The sequence below is a fragment of the Chionomys nivalis genome, chromosome 21, assembly GCF_950005125.1.
Source record: "Chionomys nivalis chromosome 21, mChiNiv1.1, whole genome shotgun sequence".
NCBI classification, from domain to species: Eukaryota; Metazoa; Chordata; class Mammalia; order Rodentia; family Cricetidae; genus Chionomys; species Chionomys nivalis.
The window spans coordinates 2,447,805-2,464,359 of NC_080106.1; the positions used below are offsets into that span (position 1 = coordinate 2,447,805).

Here is a 16,555-nt window from a genome sequence, read left to right on the forward strand (position 1 = left end):
CACAGAGAAGCTTTGAGGACTCTCCCCCTCCCCACCTCTCTCTAGAGACCAGTGGAAGGAGAAGCACAGCCTACAACCACGACAGCCTGGGTTTATTCTAGGTACTACAGAAAAAGATTTAGAAGACAGGATGATGGATCCATCAATAAAGCAAGGACCTGAGCTTGAATCTTCTCTCTCCATTCCTCCCTCTCTCCCTTTCCTATCCTCCTCCCCTCCCCCGTCCTTCTCTCTCTCTCTCTCTCTCTCTCTCTCTCTCTCTCTCTCTCTCTCTCTCCCCGGTGTAAGTCCACAAGTATTATTGGCACACACTCCAGGAGACAGGCCATGAACCGGAAAAGCATACCACTTCCACTTACGTTCGGTTCAGGCACACATACCTCCAGCAGGCCTGGGAATTCTCGTGGCGCTCTACATGAGTGCTTTACACTTTCTAATCCTGAACTTGGGTGAAACAGCAATGGCTTTAAAACTGCTCATCTTATATAGCAAGTCGAGATGTCAACATAAGCTAACATTTAGGGATAGTCTCTGAAATATAGTCCTAAAACTTACTCTTTTTTGTTTTTGTTTTATTTTTCAAGACAGGGTCTTTCTGTAGCTTTGGAGCCTGTCCTGGAACTAGCTGTTGTAGACCAGGCTTTCCTTGAACTCACAGAGATCCATCTGCCTCTGACTGCCAATTGTTGGATTTAAAGGTGTGAGCCACCACCACCCAGGTAAAATTTTACTTTTAACAGCAATAATATAGGCAAAAATATAAATGTTAACCACAGAAAGCCTACCAAATAACATTAGTAGGCATAAACTCTAAAAAGACAAGTATAAAATAAACTATTCTGCAAATATTGGAGAGATGGCAAAATCAATACCACAGAAATTAGGAAGTTTGCTGGAAATTAAACCATCCTGCTGACAGACTCCCCACTGGGATGAGGACAGCCACTGTCTACATGAATGCACACACAACCTATGCCCTGGCTGTACACTTCCTCCTGGTTTCCAAGGATGCATCTGCCTCTTTATGCTTCTCATTACCCAGTGAATAAAAAGCACAGGAGTATTACCACAGAAAGTAAAAATGCTCGCGGTGCCATAAAACCTACTAAAGGAAATCACTAATGGGAATTAATTTCCAAACCTAGAGTAGTGCTCATGGGTAACACATTAATGTATGAGGCCCTAGATTTCATCTTGAGCGTCCTGGAGAAAATATCTAGAAGATGGGGTGATGATTCAGTCAGCTAAGCAAGGACCTGAGCTTGAATTCCCAGCCCAGTGCTGGGGAGGCAGGGGCTGGTAGACCCCTGGAGTTCAATGGCCACCAACCTAGCCCATGTATTGAAACTGCAGGTTTGGTGAGAGATCCTATTTCAAAAAAAGAGTGGAGAGCAACTAAGGAAGACAGCCAGTGCCAGCTTCTAGACTTCTTACTAACACAAAAGTACACACACACAATCACATGCATGAACTCTAGTATACACTACACACACACAGGTACACACATACACACACACACACACACACCATTCTCAAAGAAGGGAAAGAGATGGTGGAGGCCTCAGAAAGTCCCCTTTCCAAGGGATGGCATGTGTCAGGGAGTCTCAAGAACACACTAAGCAGGGCCAGTAAACAGAGAAACAAGAAAGCCATGGGGTAAGAAACATTTCAAAGCCTCTCAATAATTTAAAAGCTATTGACAGCATCGTGAGGTGTTTTTATTATGGCTTTCTCCCCGTCTGCTAATTGGATAAGGATCTTTCTTGGAAATTTGCCAACGTGTAGTTTCACGCTAAAGCTACCGCGGTTTAATTTCTAAGGGAGGGGGTAAATGACTCATCAAAGCGTCACCTGTCACTGTGCAGGAGAAGACCATTGCTGGTGACACCACACTGTGGCGGTGCAGGCTGACCCACTGAACTCCCAGAGAGCAGGCTCTGTTAAGTGCTCCCTGCTGGCTCTTTATGGGACCAGGTCGCAGGCTTGGACATACAGCTGTATGAGCAGAGTAAGAAGGACCAGGAGAGATGGAGAAATGACTCACACATCCGCACAGGTGAAAGTCACCCTGCCCAAGGTAAATATCTACTGTGTGTGAAATCCCAGGTGAAAAACAGTGCCTAACAAGCCACTTTCCACACCATCTCTACTACAGTGGAGAGGCAGCCAGCAAGGAAATGCTGCACACAGGGCTGAGGGACCAAGAGAATTCTAAAAACAGACAAGATCCCTTCCTCCCCTCCACCTCGCACAACCCAATAAAGTATAAGAATTATAAAGAATCCCTGAATCCCACAGAAACCTACTCTCAGAGGTCTGGCAGACTCAGCATCACGAAGGCTGTGCCGCTGGCCCTAAACTCCATAGTGGAACGACACACTGCCATCCTACTTGAGGGTCCAGCCGGCTTTGCCTCTGCAGCCCCAGGGCCCACGACAAACTGATCATGATCTACACATTGTAAAATCATGCACCACGGGTGGGGTCTCGAGGACTCAGAAGAAATACATTCTCTTTCCCAATAGGAAAAAAGGTGGGGAGGTCTTTTCATAGCTGCAAACACAAAAACATGAAATGGGACAGATAGACAGACATACAGATGATTGGTAGATAGCTGATAGATAGACAGATGGACAGACAGACAGAGAAATGTTTTACAGTGCTAACAACAGGTAATGTAAGATTTATTTATTATTTTTATTTTATGTGCATTGGTGTTTTTGCTTCCATGCAAGTCTGTGTACCACCTGTATGTATGGTGCCCATGGAAGCATCAAACCCATGAGAACTAAAGTTAACAGACAGTTAACAGACCCCAGATGAGAGCTGCCACGTGAGTGCTGGAAATCAAACCTGAGTCTTCTGCTCTATCCACTAGCTACCTCTCTGGTTCCCAGCATATATGTTAGACAAGACTAGCAAATTAATAACTGAGAAATTAAGCAAGGGAAAGACCAAAACTGCACTGCTACCCACTAGCGTTTTGTACCCTTGGTGAGGACATGATGTCATCTAGGGACTTGTATCAACCCAGGCCTTTCCTTTGAGAAAGTGTGGCATGGGGCAACATAGAATACTACCTGTGTAGCAGAGGGGAGTCTTACTGGCTATCTCTCCATTTCTAAATATATATATTCAAGGTTGTGCACCAGTATGGATATTTACAATGTGCGAAGAGACAAACCAAAAATGGCCAAGAGTGAGCAGATCATGGTCATCAGAGCAGACTGCACAGTGGAATGTTTCACATTGTCTACGATGTTCTCTAACAAAATTCAAAGAAAAGATCTCTGTAGTGGAAGAAAAATGTAGGAATACTGAGTAGCAAGTAGGTAAAGCTAAGACGGTGGGGTGTATGTGTGCAGGCAGGTGTGAGTGTGTATGTGTGTGTGTGTGTGTGCGCGCGCGCGTGCATGTGTGTGTTTCACTAGTATCCCTATCCAAACACTAATCATCCAAAATGCTTAGCTAGGGAGATCTGACGAAAGCCTGCAAGGTGGTGGAGCCATTCACCACTGACATCTCAATGTTGGGGGTGCTGGGCTTTAGAGACACGGGTGATCTTCCATTATTCCAGTCTTCTGGTTTCCCAGGTGTTCCGCAATGACAGATACATATTATTTACTACAAAGGCAGAAGTGCGTGTGGTTAATTACTCTGAGCATCTCAATATGCCCCTTGCACGCCTTCCTCTGCAGCAGAAGTGGGAAGGATGATGATCACTCCCTAGAGCCTCGGCACGTCAGAGTCTGCGCCGCATACAAATGAGCCTGCCTGCATGAATCCACTGGTGGGAAACTCCAGCTCTCAATGGCAGTAATTAAAGGAAGGGAAGCTCCTTGGGCCGTTGCCACTCATAGCATTTGGAGGCTCAGCCTCCATTCTGCAGGCAAGGCAAGCACCTGTGAGGACAGAACGGTGTCTAGTGTGCAGACTGCTGGGGTGCGCATGTTTCGAGGCGGGCCAGATGCGCACCACACCAGGCACGTTGTGCGGACTTTTTCAATCATTTTCGAGACGGGAATTCTAAGTATTAAACCCTTTCGTGTTTGAAATATGATCAAAACAGATCTGTGTGCTGTAACCACACCTAAGTCCCATACCCAAGATGCTAAATGAGTCACAGGCAGAGATCTGGCTGTGCTCAGACCACGAGCCTGCCAGGCATGACTCACTGAAAGTCCACTTGGAAAAAAAAAATAGTTTTTAACTATAAACTTTACCTGCTTATAAATTTGTAAATATTTATACAGATTAATTCTGACGAAAACTAAATGCCATGAGACCTATTTAAAAAGTGGATTTTGCTTCTTCAGACAGCTTACTTCAAGTCCTCGCAGGGCTCCAACTGGCTTCAGGGAGAAAGCAATCGAGTGTGGCTCCTTGCAGAATCTTTGAGAGTAAGGCTAACAGCTAAATCAATAGGCACCAAAAACCCAAAACTACATTGCCTTCCACGTTTGCCCTTTAAGGCTCTTTCCAGTTCTATTATTATATTATCACTGGGCTGGGGACGGAGCCTGGATCCTGTGTGTCACGCATGGACTCTGCTTCGGAGCAATACCTCCGGCCTGATTCTTCTCGTGTTAGATGTATGTACCCCATGGTTTTTATTTCAGTAGAACTAATACTAACGAAGGCAAAAGTGTTGGCATGTAAAACAAAATAAAAGAAGCTCACAGCAAAGGATGAGTCACACAAACCTCAAGCTGTGCCCGTTTTGATATGAATGTGATTGGAGCGGTGTGGTGACACCTCCACATTTCCCACCACAGGCTGTGGGAAATCACTGGCTCCAGTAAGACACAGTCACCAAGTCTTATTCTGCAGATACGACCATGAAAAGGAAAACATGGCTTGAAGCTCATTAGGTCAGCGACTAGAGGCATGGCAGAACGGGATGGTGGGGTTCTCTAGGGACAGGTGATGGAGGTCACAGCGAATAACGTTAATGTACTAAAGTGTAAGTACTGGGCTAAGTAGCACGGGTCAAAAACGCAGGTTACACTAAGAATAGACGCGGCACACTTCCCTTTCCCAGGGAAAAAATGATGAAAGAAACAATAAAAATATCATGAAGTGTGCTTTTGTACTTCTAAGTCTATAATGTTCTGAGTTCTTTGATATACTTCCTATGCCAATACAGGTTATGTGCTCACTCATGGATAAAACATTTCCAGAAGGTCATGTAGAAAGCACAAAGAAGAAACTCCCTATAAAGAGAGAAGACAGAAACCAGAAACAAAAAAAGAAACGGACTTTATAGGGCAACACTTCCTGTTCACGTTTTTCTTCTGAGACTGGTTTATCACTCAGTGTTAAAGAAATTCCCTGGCATGTTTAAGGCCTTGATTTCCATCCCTGGGACTGAGGTAGAAAAAAGAAGGGGGAGGGGCATAGGCATGAGAAAGGGGAAGGAAAAGGGGGGTGCTGCTTTTTTAAATCACACAGATATATTATCAACTCTAATATAGACCCCATACTCCATATATAGCACTGGACTTCATCAGAAAATTCAAACTGCCCATTAGTCTCCACATATATGACTGAGAAAATCACTAACCCTCACACAGCGCCACAGGATACGCCCAAGGAACACCTGAGCTCACCTGACTGACACCAAAGGACAGAAGCTGCAAAGGCTGCAGAGACAAGGGGGGTGGTTACCTTCCTGTCACAGGTTTTGGGACTTCCAGTGGTGTTTTGCTTGAGAAAGCCAGCTGTCGTGGACCATCGGGTGGGGTTTTTCCTGGAGGGCTCCTCGGACGAAAAGTTATTGTCACTGACGGAAGTGGAGAGGCCACTTAAAGCTGGGTCGCTGCTCCGGCGGACGTGAAGAGGCATATCTAGACACACAAAGAGAGGACTGGGCTTAGCAGAAATGAACACCACACTAGGAAAGACGCATTTCACCCAAAGACTAGCGACCAAAGACTAACGCTTTTTTTAATCTTGTAATCTAAGGTTTAACCACATATATTTACTGTGTCTGTGTACGTATGCAGGTGTGTATGTGCCATGACAAGCTGGAACAACTTGCACAAGGTAAGCCTCTTTCTGCTACTATGTGGGGTCCTAAGATGGAATTCAGATCTCTGGGCTTGGAGGCAAGTTGAGCCATCTTGCTAGCCCAACTAGCACTTTTACACAGACACAACGAGCCAGCACGCTAACACAAAACCCTATCAGACCTTCAAATGCCCTGGTGGTGAGGGAGACGGAGGAGCGGTCTAGCTCTGGACAAAGCTGCCTGGGCTGGCATTTGGGCTTCAGCACTCGTAGCTAACATGACTTAAGCAAGAAGCCTAGCTGTCTGTCCTCTACCAAACTAAGAATAACAACCCACACTGCTCTTATTTACCATTATGTCCAGATAAATTATCCTAAATATTACGTAAGACATTTAACAAAACAAGATTAGCTCATCTAACTTTTAATTGTATCTACAGAATTAGAAAGTACAACTTAGACAAAGCTTGGATAGTAAAGGATTATGCTGAGCCAGGCAGTGGTGGTGCACGCCTTTAATCCCAGAACTCGAAAGGCAGAGGCAGGAGGATCTCTGTGCATTGGAGACCAGTCTGGTCTACAGAGTCAGTTCCAGAACAAACTCCAAAGATACACAGAGAAACCCTGTCTCGAAAACAAAAACAAAAACAAAAAAGCAAAAGAATTACACTGAATACAATATTGCTATTCCTCAATAACATATCATAAGGAAATTCAAAGCACACAGTCACTTCTTGTCCCTAAGATGATGGTGGTAGGTAATTCTCATTGTCAACCTGAAAAGATGTAGATTCTTTTAGGAGACATCTCCGGGCATGCCTGTGAGGACGTATGTTCCATCTCACAGCAGAAACTGCTCACCAGCGTCAACACAGTGGGGTACAGATTCCACTCATGATCCCGTTACACGGCTACCTGGAACCACCATATCTGCCTGGACGTGAGCACCACGTTAGCCTCCTAATCTGGAACGAAGGGAAAGCACACCCCGTGTGGAACAGCAGTATGATGAAAATCTCCCTTACATTCTAAGGGATTGAAACTCTTACTGGACCTCACAGCCAAAGTTAATAAATACACGGTGAGGTCACTTAAGACTTGAGACTGCTGCCCTACTGTGTACTCAGCCTGTTTGCCTAACCTGATTGTAAAAGAACAACCAACGTTCCAGGCCTTGGCTTTCCCATGTAATCAACCTTTATACCCTAACTAATACACTCTTAAATTATACACTCTTCCATTCCCTGGACCCATGAGTAACATGTACATGTATGTATGTTATAGTAATAGATGTTGGAAACAGCAAATATGCTGGAAGCAACATTATAAAACGAATATCCACCATAAACGTTGAAGACAACATGCAGATAGCATTTGTTTGGTTATCTGGGTCTGCTGGAGTCGGTGACTTAATCCTTGTAAATCCCTACTAAAAATTCTGCAAATGGTCCTTCATTCTGTACCTCATGTGATGTTTTCTGTGCTATTCAATAAAAGGAGCAAAGTCCTTTGTTAAGGAGGCGCAAACACAGGGACGGGCAACACAAGAGAGCAATCGGGCAGACAGAGATTCGGGCTCAGACCAGACAGACAGGGAATGATGGGAGACATGGGGAGAGAGAAGTAGAGAACTCGAACTCCCACGGGGAATGTGCTTTTTAATCTCTTTCCCTTGAAGCGACACTGGCACATTAAGGTACTCGGAGGCTACTGTGGATGCGTCCAACACCGTGCACATCTGTTCAGTCTACACAGCTGCATCTGTAAATAAAGCTGTCTCTGGAAAGAGAGGGTTGGGGTGGAAGCTTTCTGCCAAGCAAATGAAGAAGCACAGGGTGATGCTGGGATGCATAGATAGCAGCCCTCCTGTGAGGCTGTCAGAGCCATGTTTGCATTTTAGGGAAACGGATACCAAGGAGTCACCATAAATCCACTCTGGGCATCATCTTTGTGCTACCTTCGAATGAGCAGGATGCCAGCTGGCATCCTCATAGGTGTGTGTGTGTGTGTGTGTGTGTGTGTGTGTGTGTGTGTGTGAGCGAGCACTGTCCCATTCAACCAGGTGAATTTGAGTAACAACAATAACCAGGCCAGTCAGAAAACTACAGAACTAAATGAGGGAGTTAGCAGTGAATTCACTACGGAGTCTCCGCAAAACCATACAACAAGATGAGAAGCACAGGTTTCAAAGGCTCTGAGTGGCCACAAGAGCTGGGTGATCACAACATAGAAGCAGCCTTGGCTGACCTCAAACGGGGGCCTCCAATGTTATGGTGATTGAAGGTCACCAGACATGGGAGAAAAGCACCCCAGCTCGCTCACAGGTAGAAGCCAGTAAAACTGCTCTTGTAGAAATGCATGCTGTGGGCTAGAAGAGCAAGGGGGGATGGGCACAAAGACAAGCAGATGATGGAGCATGCACTGGAGCCAGATAGGGCAGTGTGGCCGCTGCAGCCAAGAATCGTTTATTGTGCATTTCAAAACAGTGAAAGCAAAGGATCCCAAACACTTCCAAGACAAACAAGTGAAGAATGTGTAAGAGGAGGGAGATGCTAGGTGCACTGTGTGTGTGCACATACATCACCACACATCGTACACGCAGGGCAGGATCACACTGTACTCTGTGAACATACACAGTAACTACATACATCACTACACATCGTACACGTGGGGCAGGATCACACTGTACTCCGTGAACATACACAGCAACTACATACATCACTACACATCATACACGCAGGGCAGGATCACACTGCACTCCGTGAAGAGACGTGGTAACTATGAACACAGAGATCCCAGTGCAGCTCTGCATTCAGACTCACAGAAATTCAGATCTGGCAAGAGCTGTTTCTCTCTCACTACAATGGTGCCCACTTGGAGGTGTACTGGTTTATTTTTTTCTTGGTTCTGTAACTACATGAAAGGCATTTTTATGCAGCTTACACAAACACAAAGGTTGAGGCATAGACTATTAGAACCAATGACTTCCTTTAGGTTCTGAATGATTTTACTCTTTACTATGGGCCCTGAACCAGTCACAATGGAGAAGCAAGTGAGTTACGTCACAGATAAGCTGGGCTCAAGAATACAGGAACAGCCAACTGCGGTCACAGATCAATGTCCTAGGCAAAAGTTCAAGCTCCTGAGCAGGGATCATTGACCACACAAATCATTAAGTTATTATCCACTAATGTATCAGAAAAGGCATTCTGTGTCTATCTACCTATGACTATAAATGTTGGTATCAATTATTAAAGAGAAGAATGCTGTCCTCAAAGCAGAATCAGACACCCTGAATAGGACACACTCCACTAATAGCCTCTTTTCCCATCAGGGAGTAGACAGACAGTACACTAACTACAAATGCAGATTGTAACAGCACACAACTACATTGCAAAATGGCAACACAGAGAAGGCCTGTTTGGTTTGTGGCGGGGACATGTATGGATGGTTTGGTGATAAAGAACGGTACGGACTGAAGCTTGTATGGTTCCCAAACACTCACCTCAGGACCTGACCAAGTCTAAAAGGTGAGAGGCCACTGTGGTGATGCATGCAGTGAACCCCAATTCATCCAAGGCAGGCTCTGTGAGTTTGAGGCCAGCCTGGTCTGCACAGTGAGTCCCAAGCCCAAGCCGGGGCTTTGCAGTATAACAAAACAATAACAGCAAAAATGAGTGCCTCAAATAGCTGTGGTTTGTGCAGCTCATGGATGAAGGTGGTTACCATTTAATAAGCGAGAATGAAAAAGTGCTGAATCTTTGCTGTTTGCATTATTAAGTAACAATAATAAACCCACTACAGGTTCCAGAACCAATATAAGTTTCTGACAATGACTTTATAGAAAGAAAAGCAGAGAAACAGAGAGGACAGCCACTGCCGAGTGTTTCACACAATAGAAGACACCTGGATCCCGTATCGGCTTCTGCAGGCACTCTGCTGCAAAATGGGAAAGTCCAGCAACCCAGCATTACCAACGTGGAGCCAGAGCGAGTGAGAACACATTCTAATTGCCTTCTGAGATAATTGTGGAGAGTCCTCGCCCGTACTCGACGAATGGCAGTTTCTCAAAGGTCAGAGGCAACATGTGAACGTTTCTGCTACATTAAAATCTGCTTGTCTATCTCACACTCTTAATGGACTACGTCTACTTATGAAGAATTCTGCAGCATTAGTCATCTGGAAAATATTAGTTATTGAGCTATGCCAATCTTCTCAATGTTGACACATTTTCTCTCCTATCAGAAAAATCACATATGTTAACGTCTCCGCTGATCTCCTTGGGAACGTGTGATGGGGTGGGAAGTTGTCAACAGGAGCAAGTTATGGGTTGGGAAGACATCAGTCATGCTCACGGTGGGTGTGAGCTTCCAAAACCTGCTTTTCACTGCGAGGTTGGATTTCATCTTTGGCAACAAATAATGTCAGTTGTTGCCCTCGCGTGACAAGCTCCTGTCATCGGCTTGCTGGAAACCATCAGATACCGGATTCTGAATATCTACAGGCCTTCTGCCCTTTTTCAAACTAAAGAGAATGCTGCCGGGCTGGTGAGATGAAGAGGGGAGCAAAGGGTTAGCTGTGCAGGCATGCGCACCCTGACGCTGGGAGAGCAGAGAGAAAGGGATCCCTATGGCTCCCTGACCAGCCAGCCTAGCCAGAAATGGTGAGCTGCAGGTCCAGTGAGAGAATCTGTCTAAACTAAGGTGGACAGCACTCAACATCAACCTCTGGCCTGCACACATGCACATATGTACACACATACATGAGCACTGCACACGCGTGCGCGCGCACACACACACATACACACACTGAATGAAATCTAGAAGGTTCCCAATTCAAGCCATTGCCTAGCAGTTTTTTTGAGACAGCTGTAATGTTTTATGCCTGATTCCCACTCTGCTATTTAAAAACCTGTGTACTTAGAGACAGGTTGAAGTAATCGCTTTCCCTGGCTCATCAAGGGACAAGCAGGGCATTTTCAACTGAGTGTGTATGGGGCAAACAAAGCATGCCCACTCCTGGTGGCCAGCGTGTTACCTTCGGACTGCCCCTACCCACACAAGTGTGAAGCAAGTCAGCGATACAGTGAGGGTTCCTCCTGTCCTTGGGGACGGAGGTCAGGGCCTCACACACGGTGGCTGAGCCCTAGTACCGCTATACCCCACCCAGTCCAGTGGATTCACCTTAATAATAATGAAAGTGTCTTATCCTCTGGATTTCCTGAAATGACTCAAAAGAACCTGTGAGCCAGAGTCACAGGCCTGGTCCTGAGACCCTGGAATTAGTTCCTCTTTCAGGGCTTTAGTTGCCAACAGGTACAAAAACAGAGCCCACAATGATGGCTGAAAAGGTCCCTTGAGGACCGATCCTCCATTAAACCCCGTCCTAACAGAACTCATGACCTCAGCATCATGGCAGAGAAAGTACGAAAGCCTCCCTCCCACCAGTGTTGCAATATGACGGGCACTACAGCCGCATGTAACTGAAGCTGTGAGGACGCCACAAAGGTACCCACATGGTGAAGGAGAGCATCTGAGTAAAGTAGACCAGTACTTAAGTAGGCAATGATATTAAATATCTAGACTGGTTAGGCACTACTGTCGAGAGGCTTGTCATCCCTCTCCTCACAGCAACAGGGCTTAGCATCACATAGAGAATATCATCGAGGAATAAAATATAAATGCATATCTTTCCTTAGTTCATTTCCTGTTGATAAAATACCCTTACGAAAGCAACATAGGAGAGGAACTATGTGACTCCCAATTCAGTTTCCAGTACATCACTGTGGGGACGTCAAAATGGCAGCTGATCACACCATGTCCAGTCTGGAACAGGGAGCATTGGATCAGCATACATGCTCAGCTCAAGATCTCCACTCAGAGCCTGGACCCCTCCCTTGCAGATGCTGCTGCCCACACTGAGGGCTGGGTCCTCCTACTCCTACTGAACTATCTTAATCAAGACAAGGCCCCACAGTCATTCGCACGGGCCAAGTGATCATCACAACCCCTCCCTGACACTCTCTTGCAAGGTGATTCTAAAATCTAACCATTACAAGACTTCCGCAACTTACAGAGTGATCCCGGTCCAGTGGCCTATTTCAGCCTCACTAATAATCTGGTGTACTTTATGTCCATTACAATAATTAGCAATAATAGGTGCTTCTTATCGGCTGAAATTCCTCAGCCCTAATTTTAGGAAGATGGAACTATTTAAAAATATGACAATAAAACTTTCCAACCAAGTGATCTTCTGATTTATTTAATATATAGATGTTCAAAGTCTGGCCTCCGGAACATTAAAAAGAAGATTCAAAGATAGGCATCTTTAATAATGAAGCTGCTGGCTACAGCTCAGAGGGATGTGCGGTGGTGCTGAGCCCAGGACAGCTGTGCAGGCCGTTTGATGTCATCGCTGCTTTGAAGAAGGGGCTAAAGCGGCAATAAACCATCATCACGTGACTCTAGAGCCTCTGTGGTGCTCATGCACTATAAATATTGATTTGTTTTTCTAGGTAGCGTGCTTCTTAAATAAGGCAAAGAAAGGGTGAGTCTATTAAGAAACTCGAGCACATGCTAAAACAGGAGATGCAAGTGTTCAGCGAGACTCCCAGCCACCTCCGCCTCACCGTGCCGATCGCAGCTTCTCTTAGGTTTTAGCCGACTCACCAGTTATTTAACCACTTGAGGCCATGAACAAACTTGTTCCGAAAAAGCCAAGCACGAGCTGGCACGATGTTTAATCAAACCTAAAAATAGCTACAATCACTGGGTTTTTCACAGAACTTACTATACAAACAGCACAATTACTCCTAACACAAAGGGCAACCACTTCTCCCATCTTCAGGGCCAGTACACGGCTCCTGAAGACAGACAGTTCACGGTGGAAAAAGCCAAGTTATCAGCACGTGCAATGTTAGAAAACCTACCCTCCAATTGCCATGCACCAAGCCAGGGCCTGGGCAGACTTCTCCATACAGAGGCTGTAAGAAGACTTCAGGCATCCTTCCAATCTATTTCCCATGGCACTTGTCATGGCCCCAGTGCTCAGTCACCCAGACTTGGAGCTCCACCTTGGAGCTCTGCAGGAAAACAGAGCCAAAGCTCAGAAAGGAGCAAGCGAGGAAAGGTCCGAGGCTTTTTTTGGCTGAACTTACTACAGTACTCCAAGCCTGGTTCTATCCTTTGGAATGCATGTGTGATGCCTTCGTAAACTGCCAATCAAATGCAGCAGCGGCTCAGAATTCTCCGTCTGGTTGGATCCCAGCAACATTAGAACAAGGCCTGATCTTTGCATACTAGAATCTCGGAGCGGAAGTTCCCAGGAAAAAAAGTCCTTCCAATAGTCAACCTTCTATAAGAGCTGACTGATCAGAACATCAATATAGCAAGCAAGATGGTTGCAGGTCCAGGGCTCAATTACCCTGGGCTTTCTTAGACACCAAACTGATATTTACCACCCACCTCTTGTGACCTAACGTCCTTGTGACTATATTAGGTAAGTCATTGAAATGTATTAACAGAACACTAGCTTCTACCAATCCAAAGGCTGAGAATATCCTCAAACAGTATCGGAGGCCAACTGCTGAGATTTCCCACTTGGCTGTAAGCTGCCCACCTGAACTTCCAGCAATGTATTTGAAAAGTACCTTGACATAGAATTTTCTTTATTCTGTTACTATAAAACAAAATCATGAAAGTGACACCATGTCTGAACGCAGAATTTGAAGCAACCTGAATATGTGGTCCTGGGCCACAGTCATTTGCACTGGCTCCCGAATCGACAGTCTCTTTATTCCTTCCTAGGTGAGGGGTATGGGTGGGTAGGTGTGGGTAGGTGTGGGGGGGGGGGAGTAGGTGTGTGTAGGTATATGGGTGTGGGTATGTGGGGGTAGGTGTGTGTGTGTGTGTGTGTTGCACAGACAGATCTGAACGCTTCTATGCCTCATGCCCACCTGCAGCTGAAGGTTACCAAATGCCACAAGTGTTCCTGGGCCCACCCGCTCTAGGAGGCCCCCACAGCTGAATGGAAGCTGTGCTCATATGAACTTCGCCGGTTAGAGCTCACCTTCATTATTAAATTCTTCCTCCAGCACAGAAAATGGTACTTGGAAATGTTTGCAAAAATGGCCTATAAATGAAACTGCTGAATAAATGTGGCTTCCAGCTATCTCGCCCTTTTTACATCTATGGTCTCAATTACAGGAAGGTCAATCTCTTTATCAAAGAGAAACAGTGATCCACACTGGCTAGCCCAAGGGGAAGGATTTTTTGTTGTTGTTGCTGTTACTGTTGAGAAAAGAATGAATTGCTAGTTCAAACACTGCCAATAATAGATAGAATCCCAGCAATGTAGTCTTCCATTTTATTGTCTTTACGACTGTCCTTCACGCATAGCTGACTGCCCTCCAGGAGGGCCTGAGACACTGCACACTGCAGGTCAGAGCTGACACCCATAAGAACTGTGTGTTCTCTCTGAATCAGATCCCTCTTCTCCCACCCCTTTACCAGTTCAGTTCAGCAATCACGGAATCAGTTTTGAAAGCTATCAATTATGTCTGATGAGGAATTTGTCTCTCAAAAATTGCCATTGACTATTGATTGATGGAGATTCTCTGTAAAGGCTCAATGCTGTCCTTGGGCATTTGTCTTCGATTATCTTATTAAGGGTTTCTAGGCGTCACTCACTGTCGGGTTAACTTTTGAGAAGCATTTGTTTTCCGTTGCTTTATTATTCTAACCTCTAACCTGCCATAGGCAAGTGTAAAGTGTTTGCTCACCTGGGGACTGGGCCCACAACTAGCTGATTTTCTATTAGTGGACATACTTGGGAGCCTCTGTCTTCAACAGGTTCTAGAATTACTCCGCCCACGCTTCTTATCCCCTGCTTCATGGAGGCTAGTCTCTTCGGTTGTGTCCATGGTTAAGTGTCTGCGGTCTCCACCTGCTTCATGGAGGCTAACCCCTTTAGGGATCCCTACGGTTAAGCGCCCTGCTGTTGTTACTAGGTTGAATAGTTTGTGGTGCTGGCGATGGACCACAGGCTTCACAACTGCTTAGGCAAATGCACTGGAATACACTCCAGCCCAAATGTCTACACTTCATTTTGGTAACAAGTGGGAATTTTTGTCTTAAAAATGAGTATTCACTAAGGAAACCTGGGGACTCACTATACATTAGGCACTCAGCTAGCTGCTGGGGGCTACAAGGCATATCATGGCACCAGGGATTGGTGCTGCAGAAAGCTAAATGCAGTAAGGACCACAGGGAAGGGAAAGGTCTTCTGAGGGTGAAAGCAGGACACACGCTGTCCAGTTTCAGATCAGCCCCCACGGTGGCACCTTGTACACGCTGGCTGGTAATAAGCTCATTTGGCACCAGTCAGCAGCTCCAAGCAGTGAGCGAGGCTTCGTGGTCCTGAAACATATGGCTGCATGTCTACAGGTATCACCTTCAATGTGTGGAGAGCATCCACTGATAATCTAACACAGTCATTCTTCTCCTTAGGGAAGAGTAATGGACATGTTAGTACCACCTAGGCATCTGTGACAGGCTGTCAGGGATGACGCCACTGCCACTGGCTGGACACGTATGTGGCTAAGGTGACAGGAACTTTCACACACGAACAAGGAATTCTTCAAAACAAGGCTAAGGAAATGCTGAAACCCTGCCTTGTTCCCAAAGTTCTCAGCATCCAGAGGCCTCACCACCAAAGGGCAGCGAATGTATTTGAACAGACCTCATATTCACAAGATAGAAAGGACAGACAGACACTGTTCCTCAGTTCATGGCCCAACTGGGGCTTGAATATCTGTATATATTCTTGACAGAAAGAAAGAAGGACCATGTAAAGAATTAAGAATGAGACAGGATCCTTTTCAAGGCAAGCTGAGAAACAACAAATTTACATAATTTACTGTCTTCTTAGAAGACTTGCATGAGGGAGGAGTGTCACACTGAAGGAAAGGGACCTTTCCGTGTGTGTGTGTGTGTGTGTGTGTGTGTGTCTGTCTGTCTGTCTGTCTGTCTGTGTGGCTCATGCCCTGAGGGAAACATCAATCTTTCTTATTCATCAGTAGTTAGTTGTAGAGAGAGTGTGGGCATAATTCATGAAATGCTTGGCTTGAGGGAACTCCCCAGAAGTGTTAAAGAATTAGTGTAAGGTGAGTCTAGGCATGTTCTCACAATTACTGTAGTCAACTCTAGCGAGCAGCCAAGACACAGAATCATGCTGACATATACCATAGGTCAGGACTGGAGATCCAGCTAAGAACACAGATTCCAATGCGAATGACCACAGTGGGTCTAAAAGTATGTGTTTTCCTGCAAGTCATCCAGGTTCTTCCCTGGGTAGCAAAGTTGCTAGGCTGCCCCTTACAGGATCCACTGTTGTGGGCTATTTCACTGAAGGCTCTTTGACCTTATTTCAAAGTTCGGAGGCAATGAGGGGGCAGCGATTAATATTACTACACTGTTCAGTCATGTCTCTGAAATGTTTTAAGAACCTGGTCATTCTGTAGATCAGGTAACTTAGCTAGATGAAAGTG

The 16,555-nt window shown here is 45.6% G+C and overlaps 1 protein-coding gene across 16 annotated transcripts in view; it reads right to left on the bottom strand.

Moving 5' to 3' along the window:
* The window catches only part of Pard3 (par-3 family cell polarity regulator), a 490,400-nt gene that overhangs the window by 272,451 nt on the left and 201,394 nt on the right, over window positions 1–16,555 (bottom strand). For all 16 annotated transcript variants that reach the window (XM_057753424.1, XM_057753429.1, XM_057753430.1 and 13 more), the window contains exon 4: window positions 5,668–5,846. In XM_057753424.1, coding sequence (XP_057609407.1) covers window positions 5,668–5,846 — 179 coding nt within the window. The remainder of the gene's footprint in view (window positions 1–5,667; window positions 5,847–16,555) is intronic.